We start from the raw sequence: 24909 nt of genomic DNA, 5'->3' as shown, positions 1-24909 counted from the left end.
AATGCTGTACTGTTTATTCTTGTCTAGGGTAATAATCCTATATAATTTAAAATGTATGAATCATCTAGAGAATTATATTCATCGATAACTGTCACTTTAAAATTCCCACTTTAAAGAATCTAAACAAGAAGCAGAAAGTTAACCGGCCTCCAAAACACAGGCATTCTTATCAAAGTGAGAGAAAAGCGTTTTCTCAAGTAGTCCATTAATTTTCCATCACCTTCGTTTAAAAACAAGATTTCTGGTGTAGCATATACACATGTATGTGCTCTTATTCATACATATGGTGGATGACTAGAAATGCATGTCATTCTGGCATGTTCTATATGGAAAAATGTCAAGGACCAACATTTCTGTAACAAGAGTAAATTGGGAACAGTTGTTTTTTTCTTCTATCAAAAAAATTAAAAACATTATATCCATTAACTGCAACTTTGATATGAACTGGGTTTATAAAATACAGCCAAAAAGACAGTGTAAATAGCATGCTTCATATCTTCCACTCACCTTCCCCATTTTTTTCTACAAAGATTCTCATGGGAAAGTTAGTATAGTATAGCTCCTATACAAAAACTAATGGAAGCACTACATTCCTACTCAGTCATGTAACACTAATGATTTAAAATTACAGCCTAAAATATATCCTACAAAGTATATCAGATGAGGAGATATAGAATTCTATAAAATCACTGAAGACGAAGACCAAAATGACACATTTGTCAGGTTGTGGACAGCTGCACTAGAGATGCATCCATTCCTGCCAACTCAATGGAATTGATCCTCTTATCGATTGCTGTAACAGGCAGTAGTGTTTGGAAGAAGAATGGCTTTATCATGTAAACAGGTTGAAATATTGAGAAATTTTTCTGAAAAGTCTTCATTATATATAAGTAACAAACATCAAAAACCAGTATGAACACATTGAGAAAATATCCTTTTTATGAAAAAGGTACATTGCAGAAATGCTTCAGATGAGTCTCTTTCCAATTTTGATATTAATAATCAATTATTCACTATCTGTTGCAGGTTTTCCACTGCAAATTTGAGAGACTGAGCTAGCCAATGGCAGATAGATTGATCACTGAATGATTCTGTGAGCAACTCAATCTGCCTGCCTGCTTTGCCTGATTTTGGGTAAAAGTTACTCTTTTTTATAAAAAATTCAATATTTATATAAATATTTATAATATTTACATACAAGCCATGCTCAGCCAGTCACCTGACCACCAAGCCACACCCACAAATTAGGCCCCACCCACAGGCTAGTGGTCCAAAAGGTTGGCGAACCCTGGACTAGAAGACCTCAAAGGTCCCTTCCAGCTCATTCTGTTCTATTTTATTCTATTAATTATGACGGCTAGCTCAGTCTCTCAAATTTGCTTGCCATGAGTGCGCGCTGAATAACAGAACCTTCAGTCCTAAGGGAGGTTCGGCTGTGCTTAAAAGCAGAATCAAAGTTCTAAAGACTAGCTAGAAAGCAAGAAATCCAATCATTTCCTGCTTTCTAGCTAATCTAAATCTCCCGGCACAGCAGAACAGATGATGGTCAGAAAATTATTAATTACTCTATTCTATTCTATTAATTATGAGTAGCTAATTTGTGATATAGATGAAAACTGACTACTTTAATTATAAAATTAAGAAACAGAGTATGAACAACAAAGAACAGCACAGAAGAGTTAATCATGAAAATACAATATGGATAAGCTTTTCCAGAAAAATATCCTAAAAAAATATAACCACCTGTAAAGATGGTATGTAGAGAATATATGCACACAATATAGACCATACAAATTGACTAACCAAAGAACAGATTCAGAATCCAATATTGCAAAATTACCTTACTTCAATAATAAGTAGCTCCAATTTACTTTAGAAAAATAAGTGGTCTTTCTATGCCAAATATATGGCAAGAAACACCACAATAATTCAATAATTTGAATAACTTGAGAAATTTCTCCAGTTTCAGTAACAATGGTGGAACACTTTGGTGGTGAAATAAACATAATTTTTCTCAGTAAATAAAACACAAACTATGCTGTAGCTATAGTGAAGAATATCTCATACAATTCAGATAAAGCTCTCCTCTTTAACTCTGTGAAAAAAGAAAAAAAACCTCTCTGAATTCCAATATCATTTTAATCCTACAGATGGAATCTACAGATGTAAAACCAGTGAGCTTCACTAAGGAACATCCATCTTCAATATTAAAAGGTGGACTATCTTTCTAACTGATTTATTCAACTAGTTATAAATAGTTTAATAAATTTCGTAAGGCTAAAAGGAATTATCTTTTTGTGTTTTCTTATGTTTTCTTGTTTTCTCTGACTAATCTTTAAGGGATGGAGGAACAACCACAGAAATATTTAGGGGGGCACAGGTTTTTTTCACCTTCATCTAAAGCAGGGGTGTCCAACCTTCTGGGAGTTGAAGTCCACAAGTCTTAAATTGGCCAAGGTTGGACACCCCTGATCTAAAGGAATGAAAAAAGGTAAAATTTACAAATTAGCTTCTGGTAGGTAATGAAATAAAGGGTTCCAAAAAGAAATTGTCATCAGTACTAATTTCTAACTGTTACTGTGGAATTATTCTTTACTAATGGAATAATGTATGCAGCAGTATTTGGAAGCTTATTACATTTCTGAAAATCTAAATTATCATAGAATGCCTCCATCTGGTGGCAACAACTTAAATTCTAAATGGAATCTAGCAAATTTCTATCAAAAGGCTAATGTTTCATATCTGTACTCCTGTCTCCACCTGGTGACAAGACCCTTCAAAATTCATGGCTTAAATACTTAAGTCCACCACACAAAAAATGTTAGCAGCTAACCTTGAAGTCATTTAGCTTTGCATACTTCAAACAATTTTTTAGAAATCCGTTTTATAAAGAAATGCATCAGAATGCAATACTTTTCCATAACTGAAGCATCATTTATCTGCCGTAGAAAGATTCCCAAGGAACGTGTGAAAAATATAACACTGAGCTGTAGTCTTTTAATAGATTTTTTTAAATGTACCACTTAGGCAACTTGAAGTGAAAGGGTTACTGTTTGTAAGTGTTGTTATAAACAAAAATATTTGAATAATTATGAAGCATTCTTGGTTAAAATAATGAAAAGAGCCAATTCCAACAATAGTGATATTACCATAGTCAGACTACAACTGCAGTGGACTTCCTTAATGATGATTGGTAAATAAAGTTATATCAAAACATTATGTTGATTGCCATAATGTACATTAGAAATTGCTTTAGTATTGCGGCTACCAGAATCATTATTGCAAGATGCATGAACATATAAATTGACTAAGAAATATTTATCTTTTTCACACACAAGTATACATAACTTAATTTAAAAAATAAAATTTAAAAATTTCTGTCATCATTTTTGAAGCATGTCCTTTGACAGGCTAGGTAATTTGTAAGCTGAGCTGACATAAGGCAAACTTCTCAATTAATTGAATTAATTGAATTTACTTTCAATTAAAGCCACTCAAAACCCTCCAAAATCTGGTCATTTGCCCTCAAAATTCAGTTTTATGATGTCAGGATACTCTGGACACAGAAGGAATAAGATATAACTGTATTTGGTTTACAGATCGACTGTTCGTCCTAAAGTTAGATGCTTGTGAAATCATGCAATGTCACATCTACAGAGATGATCCTGGACATCATGTACAATTGTTGCTTAACATCAATGTAGTCTGATGCAATACATTTTCTCAGAAATGAACGTAAGAAGTTTCCAACTTTCAATATACCTTTTCAACCCATTTAAAAATAATCTGCACACAAAGAGAACGGAAATGCAAAAGTTAGTGAACAATAAATCATTAACATTTGAAAGAGAGCTTTAAAAAGTTAGGATTCTCATAATATTGGATTTTGAAATATTAAACATCTATAGTAACAAAGGTATACCTAAACTAATAGGAGCAATTATCAAAGTAGAAATTAGTTAGTACCTTTTACTTGACGCTATACAGGTAGACCTCGAGATACATCCGTAATGGGCATTGGTATAATTACCTGAGAATGCCCTTTCTATCTATGCTGCAAGACAGTCCAGGATGGGTTAGTCTCTTCCCTGTGATGTCATAGAGCTGAGTCTGCCTCTATATAAAAAGCCAGCCTTAGCTGGCCCCTCCCAGTTTTGGTGAAGCTACTTGGCAGACTTGAGTATCGTTGGAAGCCGAAAAATAAGGAAACAGTTAGAACAATCATGCCTTACCAGAACCAGATGTAACAAGGGTGGGGCTGGACTCTCTTGCAGCGTAGAAAGGATGTTTTCAAGTAATTATACCAGCGCCCATTCTCATCCACACTGCTTTGAGAGTCCAGGATGGGACAGCCTGCATGTCCATGGGAGGGTCATGGTCCAGTCAGCTTACTCTGACTGTGGGACTACCCTCTGGAGCACCCACTGCCGAAAGCTGCATTAGCTGAGGAAAAGGAGTCCAAACAATAGTGTCTGATGGAAGGCGACAGAGATGCCCATGTGGCCACTCAGCAAATTTCCTCGAGAGATGCCTGAGTAGCCCAGGCGGCCGAAGTCGCGGCGCTTTTGGTGGAGTGTGCCGTCAAGTTTTTGGGCACTGGGAGAGCCAAAGTCTTGTAAGCATAGGAGATGCACCCCTTGATCCATCTACTCAAAGTGGGGGAAGAGGCTTTGTTCCCCAAGGAAGATGGAGAAAGTCACGAACATAGCTTCTAAACAACGCAGTGCGCTTAATGTATATACAAAGTGCTTCCTTACATCTAACACATGCCACTTGGGCTGTAACTCATGACGTGGCTGGGGGCAGAAGTCTGGCAACACAATATCTTGGGCCTTATGGAACCAGGTATTAACTTTAAGGATAAATGTAGGATCTAAATGAAGAACCACCCTATTCTCATGAAAAGTGCAGAGATCCTGCCTGCCTGAGAGGGCAGCCAGTTCAGAAACCCTCCTGGCTGATGTAATTTCTATGAGAAAAACCACCTTAAGGGTCAAGAATTGGAGAGACATTGACCTAAGGGGTTCAAACGGAGGTCCCATCAGTGCCTGAAGCACCTTCGGGAGGTCCTACATTGGATACCTGTGGATCACAGAGGGGTGGAGGTTGGAAGCCCCTTTTAAAAATCTACAGACTGATGGATGATGTTACAGGGAAGGAGAAGAATCCCAGGACACGACTGATGAGAGAACTGGCAGTGCAGGGTGTTAGGAGCAAGTCCCTTTTCTAGCCCATCTTAAAGAGCAACACCTCAGCCACTGAAGCTGAAGTGGGATTAAGGTTTTCCCTCAAGCACCAGTCACAGAAAACTTTCCAGGTGGCATCACCGATGTGCATCATAGAGGGCTTGCAGGAAGCCTGGATAGTGCGGATAACCCTATGAGGTACGTTGGCTTCCCTCAGATGTTGCCGTTCAAGCACCACACAGTCAATTTGAACCATTGAGGATCTGGATGGATTGAGGCTCCCTGATGCGGGGAGATCCTGTTGGTTGGGATCCTCCATGGTGTGGCTACGGACAGGTTCACCAGATCTGCAAACCAGGGTCTCCTGGGCCACTGAGGGGCCAGGAGAATTAGCTTTGCCCATTCTTCCAACATCTTCCAAATGACTGCCGGAATGAAGGGAAGAGGGGGAATGGAGTAGAGGAGACCCTGGGGCCACCTGCTCTGAAGCACATTGGTCCCCTCTGCTCCCTTGGAAGGAAATCTGGTGAAAAACCCGCTCACCTGAGCGTTTAGTAGAGCGTTTAGTGGAGTGACAAAAAGGTCCACTGCTAGAGCCCAATATTAGAGAAAGATCCCTGAATAGGGAAAGGTGGAGACTCCACTCTGCATGGTCGACCCTGCTCTAACTCAGCCAGTCGGCTTGGGTGTTGTTGACCCCAGAGATGTGGTCCGCCCTGATGGACAACAGGTGCCTCTCCGCTCACAGCCTTAGACATTCGGCTTCCATCAGGGCCCTGGGCCTGGTTCACCCCTGTCAGTTGATGTGCAGCCACATTGTCTGTCATCACCAACACGTGGGACCCTGCTACCGATGTCCTGAAATGTTTCAGTGCCAGAAAAATGGCTCTGAACTCTAGCAAGTATATGGGGCAGGACTTGTCTACCCGAGACCAACTGCCTTGGGCCATCTCGCTGGCCAGCTAGCTTCCCAACCCTGAAGACTGGCGAATGTGGTGAGCAGGAGTCTGTCTGGTTCCTGGAATACATGGGCCCTCCAAAGAGCCGGAGATTGCCACCACCTGAATGAGCGGAGGGTCTTAGGGTGTACCTGAACCCTGGAGGAAATATGACTGGTCCCTGCCCATTGTAAAGGCAGCAGGAGAGACTTCCAGTGATGTTGTGTTGTGGCAGTGCAGGAGAAATCTGCTCTGATCTCCTGTGCCAGGTTTTTCACCTCTGGACAGCCATTCATGGTGGTATTGGGTCCTGAATGGATCAACAAAGTGAGGAGAAACTCTTGGAGTCAATTTGGGAAGTTGTGATCCCGAAACATCAAAGAAGAGAGCCCGAAGTCTGAGGTGGAAGAAGTCAGCCCTTTGTGAGCAAACCCGGAGAGGTGATGAGCTATCAAGAAAGGAAGCAGCGAGACGATAGTGAACGGATGATTGGCAAGTTAACAAGGTTGGAAATTCCGTTTGGATTATAATTGGAACAGATCTCTGCGTGCATCAAGGAAGCCCAGAGTGAAAGGGGTGAGGGTGGAAGTCGGCAGCAGAGATTTAGCTTACCACCCATAACACTGGGAAAACAGTGAAAACAAGAGAATAAGAGGAAACTTGAAGAAAAATTGGAGCAAGGTGAGAGAGTTGAGAGGATACTCTTGAAGGATTTATTTCCTTTTGACGGTTTGGAACGAAAGTGCTAGGATTATTTGAACTGAGAAAAGTGATCTGATAGGAATCCAAGTAAAACTAGGAGTGACTGTGCAACTTTTGGAGACGGCCATTGAGAATGCTAAACTCTGGTAAATTGTTTTTCTGTGAGTGGAAGAGATTCATAAATCTGTGACTGAAAAAAGAACTGTCTTGAATTATAAGAACGTTGGAATATATTCTATTATCCTATAGCTATTTATAGGAGAAATAATGTATTATATAATTGTATTTAGGTTACCTATTTATTACCAGATTGCTTAGGATTTCTTTCTTTCCCTATATAGCTGTTCTTTTTTTTGGTGGGGGGGGAGGTTGGAACTTTTATAATATAAAATCCTTATTGTAAGTATTTAAATTTAGTTATAATTAAGAGTTATAGATTGAAGATATTATATAGTAATTTCTTTGGATAATTTTAGCCAATCTTTATAAAAGGAAGTAGTAATTAATTCCACCACTCAACCTTCTTCCCATTGATTTATTGTGATCAAATAAAATTATTATAGTGTTTACTAGAATTATATTATATTATATATATTTCCCCCTTTTCTTTGACTATTAAGATCTAAAAATTGATAAATTGCATATTGATAGTGATATATTTTGGTGAAAGAGTAATTGTTAAACTAACTTAAATATTTCTTTTGGGTAGCAATAACTGAGAGATATTGAGTGATATTTAATTGTATTCATTGATAGTGATTGATATTAGTTAGTAATGTTTTGGTATTAATAATTAAGAAAGTCTGATTATTAGAAAAATTAACAACTTACTGTTAAATTAAGAATTAAATAATAGATATTAGCAGAATAATTGATAGTTAATATTAATTTGAGTAGGGATAGAAAATCATTTTAACCATTAATTGGGGAAATCAGAAACTCTTTGTTTATGGTAATTTGGGATAATATATTTAGGATAATAGATGAACAATCTAAAATCATCAAAGATATGACAAGTATTATTACCACTAAGACCAGGAAAAAACCTGCAGCTAATCAATGGTGGCATTATCCAGTCCAGCAGCCTCTATTCAACGAACAATTCAAGGAATGTTGGCTCCTGAGAAATCAACTACACAACTAGTGCTCAATCGGTCCAAGCTTCCTTATTAGCAATCCAAGGTACAATGTTAATGTTACAAGAATCAATGTCTAAAAATCATATTGAAAGCAGGGCAGACTGGAAAACAATGAAAACTGAATTAAGGGAAATGAAAATTGAAATTAGGAACCTGGACGAGAAAATAGGTCTGATCCAGGAATCAATTAAAAAGAACGAAGAAAAGGTCAAGATAACTGAACAACAATCCAATCAAAATGAGAAAAAACTGGAACTCATGGACCAAAAAATCATGGGCCACAACAAAGAAACTGAAGAGGCCTTAATCTACCTCGAGATGGATAGAGCTTCTTACTACTTAAGATTCCAAAATGTAGAGGAAGTTAAGGAGGAGGACTTAACATTGGTGATGGCCAAACTCTTAGCGGAATTTCTCCAAAGAGACAAGAATGATATAATAAATGAAACAGACGACATCTACAGAGTTTATACTAGTTACGCAAGACGGCATAGACTTTGTCGGGAGGTCCATATCAGATTTGCCAGGAGAAAAGTCAGAGACATAATCTATAAGATTTCAAGAGAGGAGACAATAAAATATAAAGACAGAGAAATAATTGTACTGAAACAAATCCAAAGAAGAGTCTGGGAACAGAGGAAGGACTATCAGTTCCTCACAGACTATTTTTAAAAAAATCCCCTTTAAATAGATTATCCCGGAAGGTATCTTGACATCATGGAATGAAAAAAGGCTAAAAATTGATAACTTAATTAAAGCACAAGACTTCTTTGAACAGTTAGGTGGATCAGAAGAGGAAACTAGAAACGCCAAGTCAAGAAGAAGTACAACAAAGAATTAAAGAGAGAAAGACCAAGATAAAGAAAGCAGGGGGAAACTACTTATTCGAGAAGAAACAGGAATCAAAACTAGAAGCCAAACAGCAACCAAAACCAATGAGATACAGCCTAGAATAAGGAATAATGGGAAAAGGACTAACACTAATATCTATTAATATCAATGGACTAAATGATTCATCAAAAAGGAAAAGAATATTTTTGAAACTAGAGAAACAGAAATTGGACATAATATGTCTTCAAGAGATTCATAAATTACAAGATCAGATATATTTACAAAACAAAAAACTGGGGAAATTATATACATCACTAGCAGAGGGAAAAAAGACAGGAGTAGCATTATATATTAAAGAAGAAATAGAGTCAAAATTGAATTATAATGATACGATTGGAAGAATATTAATTGTAGAGGTGGTTATATCTTGCTGTCTATCTTGCAGCTTATAAAATGGGTCAGATGGAAGGAATCCGCTCTCCAGTTCTTCTCTCTGTCAGTATCAGCTCTAATAGAAACCCAGAAGACCAAATAGCACTGATTTGCCTCGTGTGGTTTTTTTTTCACTATGCAAACAGTGATAGGCACCTTTTGGTATGCCTTGTTAGGTATGACCACTTATATGACCCTAATTTATGATTAACAAAAGAAGGTAAATTTGTTCACCCAAGGCAGGGTTTGCAACCACCCACTTCTATTTTTTAAAATTATTTTTGAAGAATGCTTTTGTGGCTACTGAAGGGCCACAAGGCAATTTTCTAAATAAAAATGTTATAATCTTCAGTTTAATAACTAAAGACTAGTTAAGTAATAAAGGTTGGATAAAAAATACAGTAAATAAACAAACAAACAATATGCACATCTTGGGATTGCAACAGCAACCAGAACTGCCTGCATTGCTGTTGCTAAGTGATGCAGTCATATGACATTGTACTGGTATTTACAACCGCATCACTTAGCAATGGCAATCCCCATCCTAATTGCTATAACCGAAGCCTACTCTGTGTGTGTGTATGTGTGTGTGTATTAGTGTGTTTGCTTGTCTCAGCCTCATATCACTCAAAAGCTGATGAAGAACTGACATGGTTTCCCCAGAGTCATATAATATAAAAGAATAAAATTAAATAATGATTTAGTTATGGAACTAACAAAAAAAATCCACTCACATTAAATCCATTGCAGTATCCTGAAACTTGATCATTGATTTAAAATTGGGTACTCCAGTCTAAATATTAACTGATAAATTCATATTTTGAAACATGAAAATAGCATGTTCTACATAAGGTTTTGAACATACCTGAATTGGAGTCAAACTTCGTTTCAGATCTAAAACAAAACAAAATGAAGACATGATTTGTACAGTCTGTAACTATAAAAAGCTTTTAAGCTCAAAAAACCCTTCACAATATTTTCATTCTAGAAATATTGACAAATATTTTCATTTACAAGATTGGTGAAAGCAGCAAGAAACACCCAAGTGAAAAATCCAATGTCAAAATTACAAACGGTACATCTTAAATATTTCAGTTTTAAAACTGTACTAATTTACTTGTGATAAGGATTCCTTTGGAGAACATCATTGGACAGTTATTTTATTTGGTTTTTTTAATCCAACTTATTCTGAAAAAAAGTTTATTTCTTATCACATAGTTGGATATTCAGCTTACTTGTGATTTTCTTTTTACTGAAAAAGAAAAATATATATAAACTTTCTGTTACATGTAGTTTCCTATAGTATTTAAGCATTACACATATTACCAAAAGGGAATATTTAATAGTGAGGAAGAAGGAGAAAGAGGAAAACTAGCCTTTCTGAGAATATCATGTTTCAGATATCGATGAATAACAGTCCTAAATTCAAATGCCTTTAAAGCTGTCAGATCAGCTATGGGAAAATGTAAGTTGAGTAATTACTTTCAAGATGCTCCTGAAGTGCTGCGAAGCAGAACTAACCAAGTGACAAGGCCTATCTGAACAAGCTGTAAGAAGCATTGTCTAAGATCTAATTCTCAAACCAATTAGTGGGCCTGCTCCAGCCAGATTTATATCACAAAATTAAAAACCACTGGGGTATGCCTGTACATGGGATAGAAGAGAATAAAAAAAAATATTATTTTATAGTTAAAGCTTCTAACTATAAAGAGCATGTAACTTTAGTATGAGTATTTTCAAAGGAAATACCCCAAAGTCCCTGGGAAATGGCAGATTCTTTCAATCTATACATACATGTTTGATGTGATTATATAGATTATAAAAAGATAAAATTCTATAAAGAATCATCATTTCAACTTAATCAGAACATGTTATTTTTTTCATGACATTTCCAGGAAAATCTAATTATGTTCCACAATTCAAAAATAGCAAACATTCAACTAGTAACACACTTTAATAATCCTAAATAACAGCAATATAGTAATATAAAATCAATATCCATGACAACTGAATGTCCTTCTCAGTTGAAGGCCTGGTAGCGTTACCATGTTGCTAGAAATGTAATAATATATTAGCATAGAAGCGGTGCATTTTAAATACAAAAATGTATTCAAAGCAAATATGGCAAATGACAATCAGACAGGAAAGGCATGCAGAATCTGGTTCTAGATGGAGAACTAATTAGCTATTGTTACTTATTTGGTTTTCAAACAGTTAAATACAAAAATACAGTATACTAGTTAATGGCAAAGGAAGAAATAATAAATGATCTTCCAACTCATCTAGTGTAAAGGGATATGAATATTATTTTATGAATAATGCACAAATTTATGTCCTTAATGGCAGAGTTCAATTATTATGTATTTGTTGGGATTTATATGATCCCCTTCCTCCAATGATGCAATGCAGGTTATCTCCCTTCATTTTTTCATCACAATTTGCAACTCTCAATTGTGAGATTAAATTAGTATAAGAGAATCCCTTGTCCACAGCTAATACTGGTGCTCCCACTCATTCTTTCCCATCTTCCCACATCAAACTTATTAATAAACATAGAACATAACATACTAGAAACCTGATGTGTATTGTATATTGCATCTTCTCCTCCTGCTTTCTATTCCTTATATACCAAGTTTTCTATACTTGGCAAAATCACAATTTTAGATTCCTGGTAATTTTATGTCCAGACTGTTTAAGGTGCAATAATAGACAATGATCCTCACTACATGTTTTAACACAACCTACAGGAAATAATTGTTATGTTGCCCAAACAGAATAATATATTGCTAACCAGAGTCTTAGATGCGTGGAAATCTGGTGAGTCTAGGAATTCAATTATAGAGGTTGAATAAATGGGGGGGGGAGGAGGATACATCTCTCCCACCACACTATGTGCACAATATTCCAGAACATTTTCTGAGCATTACACCTCATTTCGAGTTAAATGTCTGAAGATAGCTGTTGGATTAAGAAAAGTTGCCTGTCAATTTAGGTATATGTAAGATTTCTCCATAACAATGTCAGAGAGATAAAGCTGAATGCTGCTTTAAAATTGAGGAAGGTCAATTTCAAGTATACCTTTTTCAATCAAGTAATGTAAAGCAAAAACACTGTCCACTGTTGAGTATACAATTTGGACCTCAACCACTTCACTGCTGATCAAGCCATCAGATATGATACAGTTAGTTTTAATTGTAATTACAACTAAAGTCTGTACTCTGTATGCTCAACTCTGTAAATAAATAGTAGGTTACACTTGTTAAAAATTTTCAAGGCATAGATCAGGTTATTTGAGGGACTCCCTATCTCTGATAGTTTCTGCCCTTGACCAAAGCACTCAGAATTCTAAGTCAACATTGCTTAAAAGGACACATTACATCTACCCACTTTGTAATTATCTAGTAGGTACAAAGAATAATGTTTTCCCAAATTAGTCAGATGTCACAAACTGCATTTATTTTCTTCAATCTACTTACTTGAATAAAGGACTTCCACAAACAACACATTTGTATATCCCATGGGCTTTATGGTATGTATATTCTCCTTCAAAGGCACTAAAGCACAAGACAGAAATAATTATTTAGTATGCATGCTTACAAATTCATAATTCTATTTTCTTTTGGGCGAGGCAATCTTATGCAAAATGAAAGAGGTAAGAAATAGTCAACTACAGATAGTTCTCAGCTTTCAACTGATATTGACACTGAATGTCCACTCATAAATTATTATGATAGTTAAGCTGAGGCACTCACAACCCTGCCCCCAATTTTATGATATTTTTGCAGCAGTGGTTAAGTGAAATCATCATGGTCATTAAGGAAACCTATCATTATAAATGCAAACCCATTCTTCTAATTGGGCAATTTTTGCAGAAACTAGCAGAAAACATCTCATGGCTGCAGGAGGTTATAACAAATGAGGTGGTTCACAAGCTCTGGAATGCAGTCACATAACTGTGAGAAGGGGATGTGGCATTATATTTTATGATGGCCAGAAGTGACTTACAAGCCATGAAGCATCCATTCCAGGCTTTTGCATGGTTGTTAAGTGACCAGTCATAAATTAAGGACTATCTATAAAGAAATGTGTTTTATAGTTTTTGCAGATTCTGGGCAGTTTAACTCTGCAAATTTAATCTCAGAATTGCTTCCAATATAGAAATATTGAAATACTTTCACATTTATAGCCAGAATAAATTTTATAGATACTGATCTGAAATAATTTTCCTATTTTTTAAAAAAATGCTAATATAGATCTAGTGCTACTTATTCCCTAGACTGCTATAATTTCTCCTAGTGCTCCACCCTTAAGACTTCTGGGGATTGAAATTTCTGCTTTCCTGGCTCCAATTCTTCCAACTGTAAGGGGGGAAAAACATGGAAGACAGACAAAATGAAATTACCTCTTTTAAAAAGCCTGTCTGAAAGGGGAATAGAACTTGATTTTTCTGAAGCTCTCACTGTCTCTACCTGCTACTAGATTTATAGATTAGACTTGACAGCTGAGATATAAATTTCCCTTCACTGTTTCATGTCTGAACCTTTGAGGATGAGATTTCTTTTCATTCACTATATGCTTGTGTTTTAAAGTACTGTATAAACACATATGCTTCCTGGATAAAAGCTGCTTAATAACACAATATTTTCTTCAACACATTTTCAATTAAGTTTTTAAATTGCCACAGCAAATTTGTTTTTTTAGACCCTAATAATATTTTAGAAACATATTTTATTTACCTTATGTTAAACCAAAGAAAAAATATTTTATTTTGATCATTAACTAGATTTACATAACATAAAAATAAAAGATAAATTAAAAACAGAATTTTAAAAAATGCACGTGGCTAGCACAGATGAAACTGTCTTAGTTCAGGTAACTCACTAAGGCTTTAGAGAAAAGACCATTATACATCATAATTATAACTAGAAAGAGTAAGAGAAGAATTAACCATTTATCCTTATCATTACATTTTGATTCTTTGCTATTTACCTGATACCTTATCAAATACAGTAGCATAACAATACTTTTCTAAGTTAACCATTTAAAGGGCTAGGAGGTCATTGTTCTAATACAAATCAGCTGTGTTCCTCTAACAAGAAATCTAAATGCTCTACAGCTTGCTTTTATTATCCTTTCAATTCTTTTTAAGGGGTGCCTTTTTATACAGTTGTTTTTAAGTGACCAAATATCTTACTGTTTCATGTACTACATCACTGTGCTAATCTTGCAAACAACAGAAAATGACTTGACTGAAGTCATGGAAAGTGCATCATCAACAGTCCATGTCTGGAGGCATAAGGAGCTTTAGCACCCAGAAATCTTCATTAAGCAAGTCTAATTAAAAATAAAATATTGTGCAGCGATACTAAATTGGGTCAAGAATTGGGTTAAATTAAGTGATAAAAGAATACTATTGATAGAGGGTCATGACCTCCATGAAGGCTGGCACGCATATTTATGGGAGAAAAAAGGTAAAACACATGCCTATTTCAATAGGCATCTAATAAGAAATTCAATATTACAAACATGGAGAAAAACAAAAAATAAACATTATATGAGAATACCACGCTGGTTGTCAATCATAGAGGCCATGATATACCCAAATAGACTAGATCTAGGCAAAATGATAAAATATAACAATCTATTAGATGCCCAAGGGAAACTAAAATCAAATCAAGAGTTAAAAGAACAAGGAATTATAATTGATTGGTGGCCATATCTTCATATTCAAAATAGATATAAAACAGACTCAGAAGAATTTGAATTTGATATGGGGCAAAATCAATTGGACAAGATTTACTTGGACCAGAACAAACTTTTATATCCAAAGTATATAGATACCTTCTAGATTTTAAAATGGAAGAAGAAACACTTAAGAATACGATGATAGCATGTGCACAGAATTTCGGTTATAATATAAATTTAGACGAGTGGGAAAAATTATGGAACATAAATTATAAACAAACAGCGGCCGCAACATATAAGGAAAATTTATATAAAATGTTTTACCGACGGCATTTAGCCCCAGTAAGATTAGCTAAGATGTACCCAAATTCTAATCCAAAATACTGGAAATGTCAATGAGTTGACGGTACCTTTTATCACATGTGATGGCTATGCCCCAAAGCCAAGACCTATTGGACTAAAATTAGAGAATGGACACAAGAAATCACTGGGCACCAAACTGAATTCAAATAGGAACTCTACCTACTTGGGATAATACAAAAACAATATCCAAAAAAGATAAAATATTTAATGTTATATATATTGACAGCAGCGAGAATAGCCTATGCGCAAGTATGGAAAGAGCATATGGTCCCAACAGAAGAATTAATTTTACAAAAAATAGCAGACTGTGCTGAAATGGATATGCTCACACTAAAAATAAGAGAAAAAGAAGAATCTGACTACTACTCAGTTTGGCATAGATGGTACATGTGGTTAGAAAAGAAAGATAAGAATTAGAAACGATGACTATAAGAGAATTCTCAAGAGAGTGATACATAATATGTAAATAGGTAGACAAAAAGGTTAAAGATGAATAATAATAGTAATTGTAAATAAAGGTAATATGTATTAATGATATGTATGAATAGATGATGGAAATGTAAGATAATATTATATGTTGATGCAAAAGCTGTTGAAAAATTGAACTAAGATTTGTACTGGTGGAAAACAATAAAAATCTATTGTTAAAAAAATAAAAATAAAATATTGTGAATTAATTGTAAATTAAATATTTAAGCATATTGTTAAGCTTACAGAATCAAAATGATTCAAAACCATCTTAGCAGAGATATCTATTTTTTATGAATAGAATAAACTACATTCATTATTTGATCCTTGAAAAAGAACCATCTGCCTTTTTTTCTTTCACTTTACCTTTTGTCAGAATACAAAAGCTGCTTAATGACGCAATATTTTCTAAGAAAAGAAACTAACAAAAAAGAAATGGAAAAATTGAAATCATACCACATTCTCTTTTCTCTTTCATATTTACCTCAAAAAATTGCTTTAAAGGTTATTTTCATTATAATTCAAATCTCCTTCCCCAAAACAAAAAAAATGACATGTGCTATTTGCACAAATGTAGTAAAGTAAAATAAATATAAAGTGACAATAACCAAGTTACACTGATCAAATTGCTGAACTCCGTGCCCATGCTACAAATTTTTGGCTTTTTAAACCTGAATTATCTGAAACCACTTGAGAGAAAATTACAACATAATGAAAGAGAGAAGAATCATCTTATTTTTTATTACCATCTACCTCCTTGCTATACCTTTCAGTTCCTTTCTCCTGAGTAACATGGTACTGCAGAGGTGTCAGCCGCTTTCTCAGTTCTTCATCAGAAAAAGTCACCTTATAGTTCTTTTTTTCCCTACGTGACCCTGCAAAAAGATAAAATATGGAAAAAGAGTCTTTTCAATTTAAACTCCATAGTCTTTGCATGCTAGCCAAATATAGCTTCTATTGTACATTCACTTTTCCAAATAGCTAGATTACATCCTAATGCATTAGAGAGGTTCAGCGGATTATTCTATCAAACCCAATTTTTAGAAGATTATTGTACACAAGCAGGTGACTCCATGTGAAAAGAATGTGAGGCAGCCAAAGCTTTCACTATGCATAAAAGTCAACACACGTTTGTGAGATCTGACCGTCACATTATCCTTTGCAGGAAGGTAACATCTGGAGCCTAATATTGTGTTCCTCAGGTCTTCTCAATAAATACACTTTAGTATTAAAACCCTATAAGACATCTGTAAATAGGTAAAAGGTAAAGGGCATATTACGTTTAACCAGAAGTTGTGATCACTTAAAAATCTTGGAAATGATTGTTAATTATCATTAATTTTGAAGCATATTTTAAAATTATCTTATAGCTGCTGAAAAAATCTAGGGTATTATTCAGATACTTACTTAAACCAGCATCCACTTAAAGCACTTTTTTTTCCAAGTTGAGGGATATATTTTAATTTGAGTGTTGTGTTGTGGGTCATGCTTAAAAAAGTAGACAACTCTTCTAAAGACTGATGGGACTCCAAATTCTTCTTATTGTTCCATATAGTTTATTTATATTAGTTTGTATTTTAATTGTTACCATTTTTATTTAATTATTATGATTATGGTTTATAACTACTGAAGTTTGCTTAATGGCATACAACTCAAATAAATTTGAGGCAAATATTGTGATGGTTGCAATATAGGTGCAAAATCAGGGCAAAATCCCTGGATATAAGGGGAATGAATATGATAGCCATGAATTCAGAAAATTCAGCTAAGAAATTAGGAACTTAAAATACTAAAAATTCTAGAGCTTAGTAAAATGCATGCTGGTTTTAAAGACGAGTTAAAATAAAATGGAATGTAGAAACTTAGGAACATGGGTAATTATCCTTAATAATATAAAAGTATCATTTGTAGAAAAAGCAAATAAACAATTCTACAAATATTATAGTTATATGAAGTATTGAAAAATAAGATTTACAAAATAAAATTTTTATCCAATAAAACTGATAAGTATGAAATAGTTAAAGAATGCCTTGTAATGCCTACAATTTGATTAAATAAGTTTCATTTAAAAGTTTATTAATTACATATTTACTATATAACAGAATAATATGGAGAGATTTAATGTTGTGAAAGATCTCTCAACACATAGATTAAGAGAATTTGAAGGAAGCTTATTGAGTTGACTCCTGATAAGGAACAATTTAAAGATTATATGCAGGAAGTGAGACTAATACGCATTCCTCTGCTCTACTTCCTCTCCAAGGCACAATAATCTGCATTTTTGAAATCCAATTAAAAATCAAGCAGCAAATAGATAAGGCATATTGTACACAGAGGAGGATTATACATATCTGCTGCTCAGCAGAATATTTTAGGGATGAGCTCTTTCATTTATCTCCAAACATAATGAAAAGAACTAACAGAATGTGAAATTGAAATACTCTATTTTATGCAGCACTCTAGCTGAAATGGAAAAAGACAATATGGAGAATGAACCAAATAACTGATATATAAAAGAGTGCCAACATAGTTTCAAAGTAATATTTATTCCATAGAAGAAGTTATTAAGATAATGGGTGAAATTTTTAATATATTTTTTCTAATATTTAATGGAGGCAGCTACATAGCTCAAAAACTTTAAAAATGAAAATAAAATATTTTCATTCTGCAAAAGTTATCTGTTCTTAGCTTTCCAAATGTGTTCAGCAATACTGCATTTGTTAAGATGTGAATCTTAGATGAATTCATTAATCTTATGGTTTGTGAACAAAAACACTTCCTTATTAAACTTTTTAAGACTGCAATCCTTTACATATTACCTGAAATATAATTCGCTTTGAATTTAGACAGATTACTTCTAAGATTGCTCTTTCATTTTAGACATTTATCTCTCTCAGTATTCGATAAATAACAAAATATAGGCTAGTCTGGCAAGGCAATAAGAAGTATAGCTATAGACTTACAAATGTAAACAGATACACACAAATAAATATTGAACATGCTAGTTTCATCATTTCCAAATATTTTAGGCTATAAGTATGTATAGTGAATTTTTCTAAAAGCATTTGGGTGTTTAAGAGATTAAGATCTTAGCTGTTATATTTGGCTTGAACAATTAACATTTTTCAAAATAAACTTTTCTCCCAGTTTTTGAAGAATTTATGCTTGATTACATCTCTACAAAGGGTTTGTTTAGCAAGATATATACCCTTATAAAGAAACTATTGTATTCTCAAAATAGAATGACTACAGCAATCCATCTGTATGTCATTTAGTACAAGGAGAGAAAGGACAGGTTTAAATTACATGGTATTGAATTGCAATTTCCTAACATTGAGTGTTTTTCTGCTTTTTTACCCTCAATCATTACTAAGGAGTGTTCACAAAAAGTAATTTTAAATTTAAGTAAAGATGTTTCTTTTTTCCTCCTCTTTATACCATGTAAAAAGAAAGTTAGTAAGTGCTGGTCTCTATCAACTAGCCACATTATCTGTACATATACTTTTTAATAGTACAGAACCTTAGCTGTTGGTTGTAAGGTCCTGAAAAGGAACATTTTTATTTCTCAGACAATACATTAGTTTTGATTTAAGCATTCTTTAAAAGTAGTCTTTTTGCTGTAAGGCCTACATTTATTTCTGTAGAACTTATTTTAATGGAAGACTTTGAAGACCACGGCTTGCAAATCAGAAAATTTTTCTACATCCTGGTTTTTGAACCCAAAATATCAATATAATTTCCTAACAGTAAATGAGGTATCTGTTTATAACATTCATATTATAATATTCATATTATTTTAAGAACTCAAATATTGGAAATTTATATCTTCAAACTATGAAACATTCTTTTATTTGAAAGCAAAAAAGGTTAGAAAAGCTATGTTAAAATTCCCACAAATGTTATTATATAAACTTCAGAATTTAAGTCATTATAGTTCATTGATCATATACCATGTCTATAAAGAGGCTATTTGTTTCATTTTTTAAATTGTCTATTCTACTATTTTAGGACACAAAGCAGAGAGAAATGAATAAATAAGAACACGAAGTCCAATGTAGCATGGGGATATTCTCTTATTTGCTGTGGCAAATAGAATCCACCACTTAACAGACAAAGAATTCAAATGGTAACAGAAGAATACTTTTTTAAAAAAATGCGTACATTTTAGATTATCCTCAAGCTGTGAAACAATTTGCTGCTTTTAATATGACTGAAGGTCAACTAAAAACATTTGTTTTTTCCTCATTTTTTAATTTGTAAACCACTTTTGGAGCCCTTTGGGAAATATGGAAGCTTGTTCTTTGCTAAATTCCTGGGAAAGACAATTTCAAAATTCTTCTTGTCATATATTCATAATCCTGGGTTTGTATATAGATTTGAGTTTGGTCAAATTTAAAAGCCAGGTAAATATGTCAAATAAGGAAAATAGAGTTTCCACAAAAGGTTGAGACTATACTCAAGATTATAAAACTGTAAATAATTACTGCTAAATATTTACTATTGAGAATAAGCCAACACATTCTTCCAAATATATGAGCAGCCTCTGCAACTTAGATCACATTTTTGATTTTTATAAAAATATCTATGTAGGGTTTTTTGGCCACAAAATAGAAGTAATTATCTTTTGCCTTCTAAAGTTCCCCCCCTCCCCCATACTCTTACCATCCTAGTATTTTCTCCCATTTTAAGTATTTAATGTTTTTTTTTACAGGCAAAGACCAAAATATCAGACACATTACAACGAAGTTCAATACAGGTAAGAGAAGTATATGAAATTAAGAGAATCACTGTATTAGTTAAGTTAATGTTATTTTTAATTAAATTTATGGTTAGATGGCAACCTTGGTTATGCAATTAAATGCTGCAACCTGCTAAGATGTTTGATCTTTTCTATACTTTATGCCTGCAAAATGTTTGACCTTTTCTATACTATATACCAAGATATTTTCAAGTTATCACACATTATTTCAAATTCAATACTGAGGATTTAAGAGAAGTGCAAAGTTACACGCATGCTACTTTGCAGAATCTGGTATCAGGATGTTTTGGGAATGCTGAGGAAAGGTTTCGTAAAGAATAGCAAAGGTTCACATAGGCACAAAACATAGTGGTTAAATATATAGGAAATATATAAGTGGTGAGTTTTTTGCAGAATGATAATTGTCTTGATGCAGTGATACACTACAGCTCTTAGAACTCTCTTTACTCCTAAAGTCATTCAAACATACTTTAAAGCTTATGAAGATTTGTTCTTTAAGTAAATAAATAAAGAATTTTGGCTTATTGCAAACATAATAAATAAAATGTGTCTTAAAGAAATATACAAAATATATGCCATATAACTAAATCTATATAAATGCATTTCATATATTATAAATTTAGTTTCCAGCAAAAGCCTTAGCTATTTTGAATACATAAGAATGTATTTTACCACTTCCAGCTTGAGTTCCTTTGCTGACAGAGCGAAACCATGATCGTGTGCGGTTTCGATCCGTGCTCGCCGCCGGAGTGCCCCGAGCTGGCTGATTTCGGGGCTAAGCCACCCCACAGAGGTGGTGAAGAGGGGGGAGACTGCCAGCAGGATTGAGGAGAGCCGCATCTTTCCTCCTCAGCTGGCCATTACTCCCTTTCCCAAAGGCGGTTGCAGCGGTGGTCAGAAATGGCCACCTCAAAGAAGAACTCAACCGGAAAAGAATGTGCAGGAGGAAGATAAGAAGAGAAAGTCTTGGTTGACCGAGTTAAACTGCAAAAGCAACAATGCAAGGTACCCTGGAATTTAAACTATAAAAAAAATAACATTGTTCCCAAAGAAGATTTTGAAGCAGCAAAGGAGAGAGGGAAGGGAAAGGATTTGGTTTTGTTTTTTTCTCTTCCCTTCCATAAACTGACAGCTAAGAGACTTAAGCAAGAAATTGGGAAAAAAACCACTTTGACATCAACAGGCATTTAAGCTGAAAATAAAATGTCAAAGGGATAATAAAGATTTCTGGATACTTAAAAGCTTTTAAAAGCAGAAAAGGAGAGAAAAAGAATAAAAGGTCAGGATCTGGAAAAATGGAACTAAAACCTCAACAAGATTCCTAAAAGATACATTTTAACTGAAACTTGGCAACAAAATAGTAGAACCCCAGGAAGAGAAAGTGGAATTTGGTTATTGCATTTAAATGACTAAAATCAATCGGGTGGTTGTTTAAAAGTGTTTAAAATGGCACCACTTTTAGAAGAACTGAAAATGGAACTTTAAAAGTACAAAGAAGATGCACAAGAAGGGAGAGGTTCTTTTGGCTTTGTATTTCAACTCTTAGAAATGGAGATCTGAAATTATGAGAAACAACAAGAAACGCTTGCAGAACAAGGAGATTGGGACAAAGAAGAAGCCATCTTTAATGATCAAGTAACTTTATGTGGGGGGGGGGAAGAAAGGGGGGAAAGAGAATGAAAAGTTTAAGTTTTGAAAAAACAGCCAACAAAAGAAGAATAGTTTGAAAAATAAGTATATTATTAGAAAGCAACAGAAGAGGGAATTACAGAAGAGAGAATTAGAAGTAGAGAGACAAGGGGGTAAAAGGGGGAGGGAGAAGATGACAGGGAAGAAGGAAAGGAAAAGAAGTTATAAAGGACAGAAACAAGATATAGAGAAACAGGGCAAAGGTATAAGAATTGAAAGTATAAGCCTGTTTAGAGATAATGGGTGAAAACTTAATTGTAAAAGGGATTCTGCAAAGGTACATAAGATAGTATTGTTATATTACAAATAGAAATAATTTTTGAAAATATGCTTAAAATGACGGATAAAATATTTATCGTAATCTAGTGGAATGTTTGTTAATAAACAAATGAAATAAAGCAAATGAGAGAATTAAATTAGGAAAGGATGGGAACATTTTAATTATTATTAATGATTTATAAAATATAAGTGAAGAGAAATATGGAAACAAAATTAATTATGGAAAGTTTATAAGTGTTCCCAAGGAAATATATTTAATTGAAAAGAAATGTTAAAGATGTTAAGATTTTAATGAATATTAATGATAGAATTGAATTGGAATGGAATGAGTGTTTTATTTACATATATATATATATATATAATCTTTTTATAAGAATATAGTGTGTATTTGAAGAATGTGCCAAGCAGAATTCTATTGAAAGTTATGTATTATATTGAATGTTATAATCTTAAAGGTATACATTGAAGCTTAAATAAGAGTTGAATGGATAAAATTAAAAGATATAAAGGTGTCATACTCCAATTACTAACTACAGGAGAAAATATGGTTTAATGAGTAAAGATAATATGAAATTGAAACAGGACCGACAAAAGTATAAATATAATGACTTGAGATGAGATAATCAAAATAAAGTTGAGAAAATTAAAAGAGGGGAAAAACTGTAAAAATGAGCATGAAATGAGCATGAAATAATGCTCACAAAAATGAGCATGAAATTGAGTTTGTGTCTGTATGAAGAAGTGTAACCCGGGACCATGCTATTTTCAAAAAAAAGATGTTTTATTTGTATTATATTTTTTTGTGAAAACCCAAATAAAATTTTCAAAAAAAAAAAAGAATGTATTTTATATGAAAATCAATTGATGCACTGCATATGAAAGCCATAAGCTGTTGTAACCACTGTAACCAGCTGAAGATAGGACATAGAAGACTTCTCAAGTAGAGCATACATCCCAATATAATAATGGTATCTTGGTATTCAACTGCTTTGAAACTTGTCAAATTTGATAAACACGTTTTGATATGAAAAATTTTTTCCCGGAACTCATTGTTTGTTTGGTATTCAACGCACAAGCCTGAAATTTTGGGGTCAGCTGCTTTGTGATTTACTACATTAATCCTTATGGGAAAAAATATTTGGTACTCATTGTTTTTTGTACTTAACATGCTTCCCGGAGCCAATTAATGATGAGTACCGAAGTACCATTGTATGTCCATCATTCAGTTCAATAAGCATTATGATAGGCACAAAGATGAGTAAGTTCTGTTGATAAATTTTTAAAAAATGAGATATCCTAACATAATATGCAGCTACTGCTAATATTAACCATGTCACAATTCTCTGGTAAATTCACTAAATATGTGTTTTAATTATTATCTGTATCACTTTTATTGACATTTCAGAATTGGGCAAAGATGGATGTATTCAAGAAGGGACAATAGGTACTATAAGAAGTATGGTTTAAAATGTCTTTTTTTCATTCCTGTTAATTTATTGATTTTGTTACATTTTTATGGTGCCCATCTCACTTGCTTGGAATTCTATGGTGGTGTAATAAAACCATAGTTTTCTACTATTAAAAACAATTAAAAAGTAAAAGCTACATCTAAAACACAACAATAAAAAGACAGAGGAGAATACACTCTAACTATATACAGTATACTGTAACCATTTAATAGACTTTACACTTCCTTGGGGTCCCCAAATCTGATGTTACATCCAAGTTTTGAGGGCCTTCCAGAAGGCCAGTCTCACTGGGGCAGAAGGAGGGAACAATATTCCACTTATTTTGGTTTTATAGTATTGAATATGATATTGTTGTAACTTCATGAGGTATATTAATAAAAGATGAGACATAAACACAATTAATAATAATAAATTTAAAAATAACTAATAGCATATTTTAAAACCATAGATAAGGACATTATATAGATGAAATATAATTAAATTGCATAGGTATAAAATTCAAAATTAAATACATACAATCAAACGATTAACGTGATATGCCCAGTACCTTCCTAGAGACGTACTGCCATTTTAATTGTGAACATCAAGAAATGTTTTACAAACAGCACATAAATATTCCGCCAATTAAATACACAACACTGTATCTAAATATTTATTTAGAATACAATCACTTTGGAGTTAGAAAGCATGTGTGTCTGTTCAAAACATATTCAGCATTAATTTAATTAAAATTATGTAACTACTTTTTCCAGGTTTTAAAGGGCAGGAAAAGAAAGCATTCTACTGCATGCAAGAAGTGATGAAAGCAAAGAACAGTGTTAAAAGGGGGGGGGGGGAAGTACATCTTTTAGAGATGAATCTGCTCATACAATACAAACTCACAGCAAAGCAAGGTAAGTTTTTCTCCTATATAAATGTGGCACTCTGCTACAGAAAATGTTGGTAGGTTTATGCATAAATTCAAAATTA

The 24909-nt window shown here is 33.8% G+C and overlaps 1 protein-coding gene and 1 long non-coding RNA gene across 7 annotated transcripts in view; one reads left to right on the top strand and one right to left on the bottom strand.

The window, feature by feature from the left end:
- Positions 1–24909, bottom strand: part of MSRB3 (methionine sulfoxide reductase B3) — a 43964-nt gene that overhangs the window by 7145 nt on the left and 11910 nt on the right. For all 6 annotated transcript variants that reach the window (XM_087934443.1, XM_026700026.2, XM_026700009.2 and 3 more), the window contains 3 exons: positions 16511–16619; positions 12705–12782; positions 10094–10122 (listed from right to left, as the gene is read on the bottom strand). In XM_087934443.1, the coding sequence (XP_087790569.1) occupies positions 10094–10122; positions 12705–12782; positions 16511–16619 (216 nt within the window). The remainder of the gene's footprint in view (positions 1–10093; positions 10123–12704; positions 12783–16510; positions 16620–24909) is intronic.
- LOC148125583 (uncharacterized) lies at positions 6692–24776 on the top strand. The gene is made up of 4 exons (XR_015743814.1): positions 6692–6805; positions 19753–19870; positions 20456–20500; positions 24693–24776. It is a non-coding gene; the product is annotated as an uncharacterized LOC148125583 (long non-coding RNA).

This window comes from Pseudonaja textilis, chromosome 5 (assembly GCF_049901715.1).
Source record: "Pseudonaja textilis isolate UNSWEBS1 chromosome 5, rPseTex1.2, whole genome shotgun sequence".
Lineage (NCBI taxonomy): Eukaryota > Metazoa > Chordata > Lepidosauria > Squamata > Elapidae > Pseudonaja > Pseudonaja textilis.
This window is presented reverse-complemented; position numbering and strand designations above follow the sequence as displayed.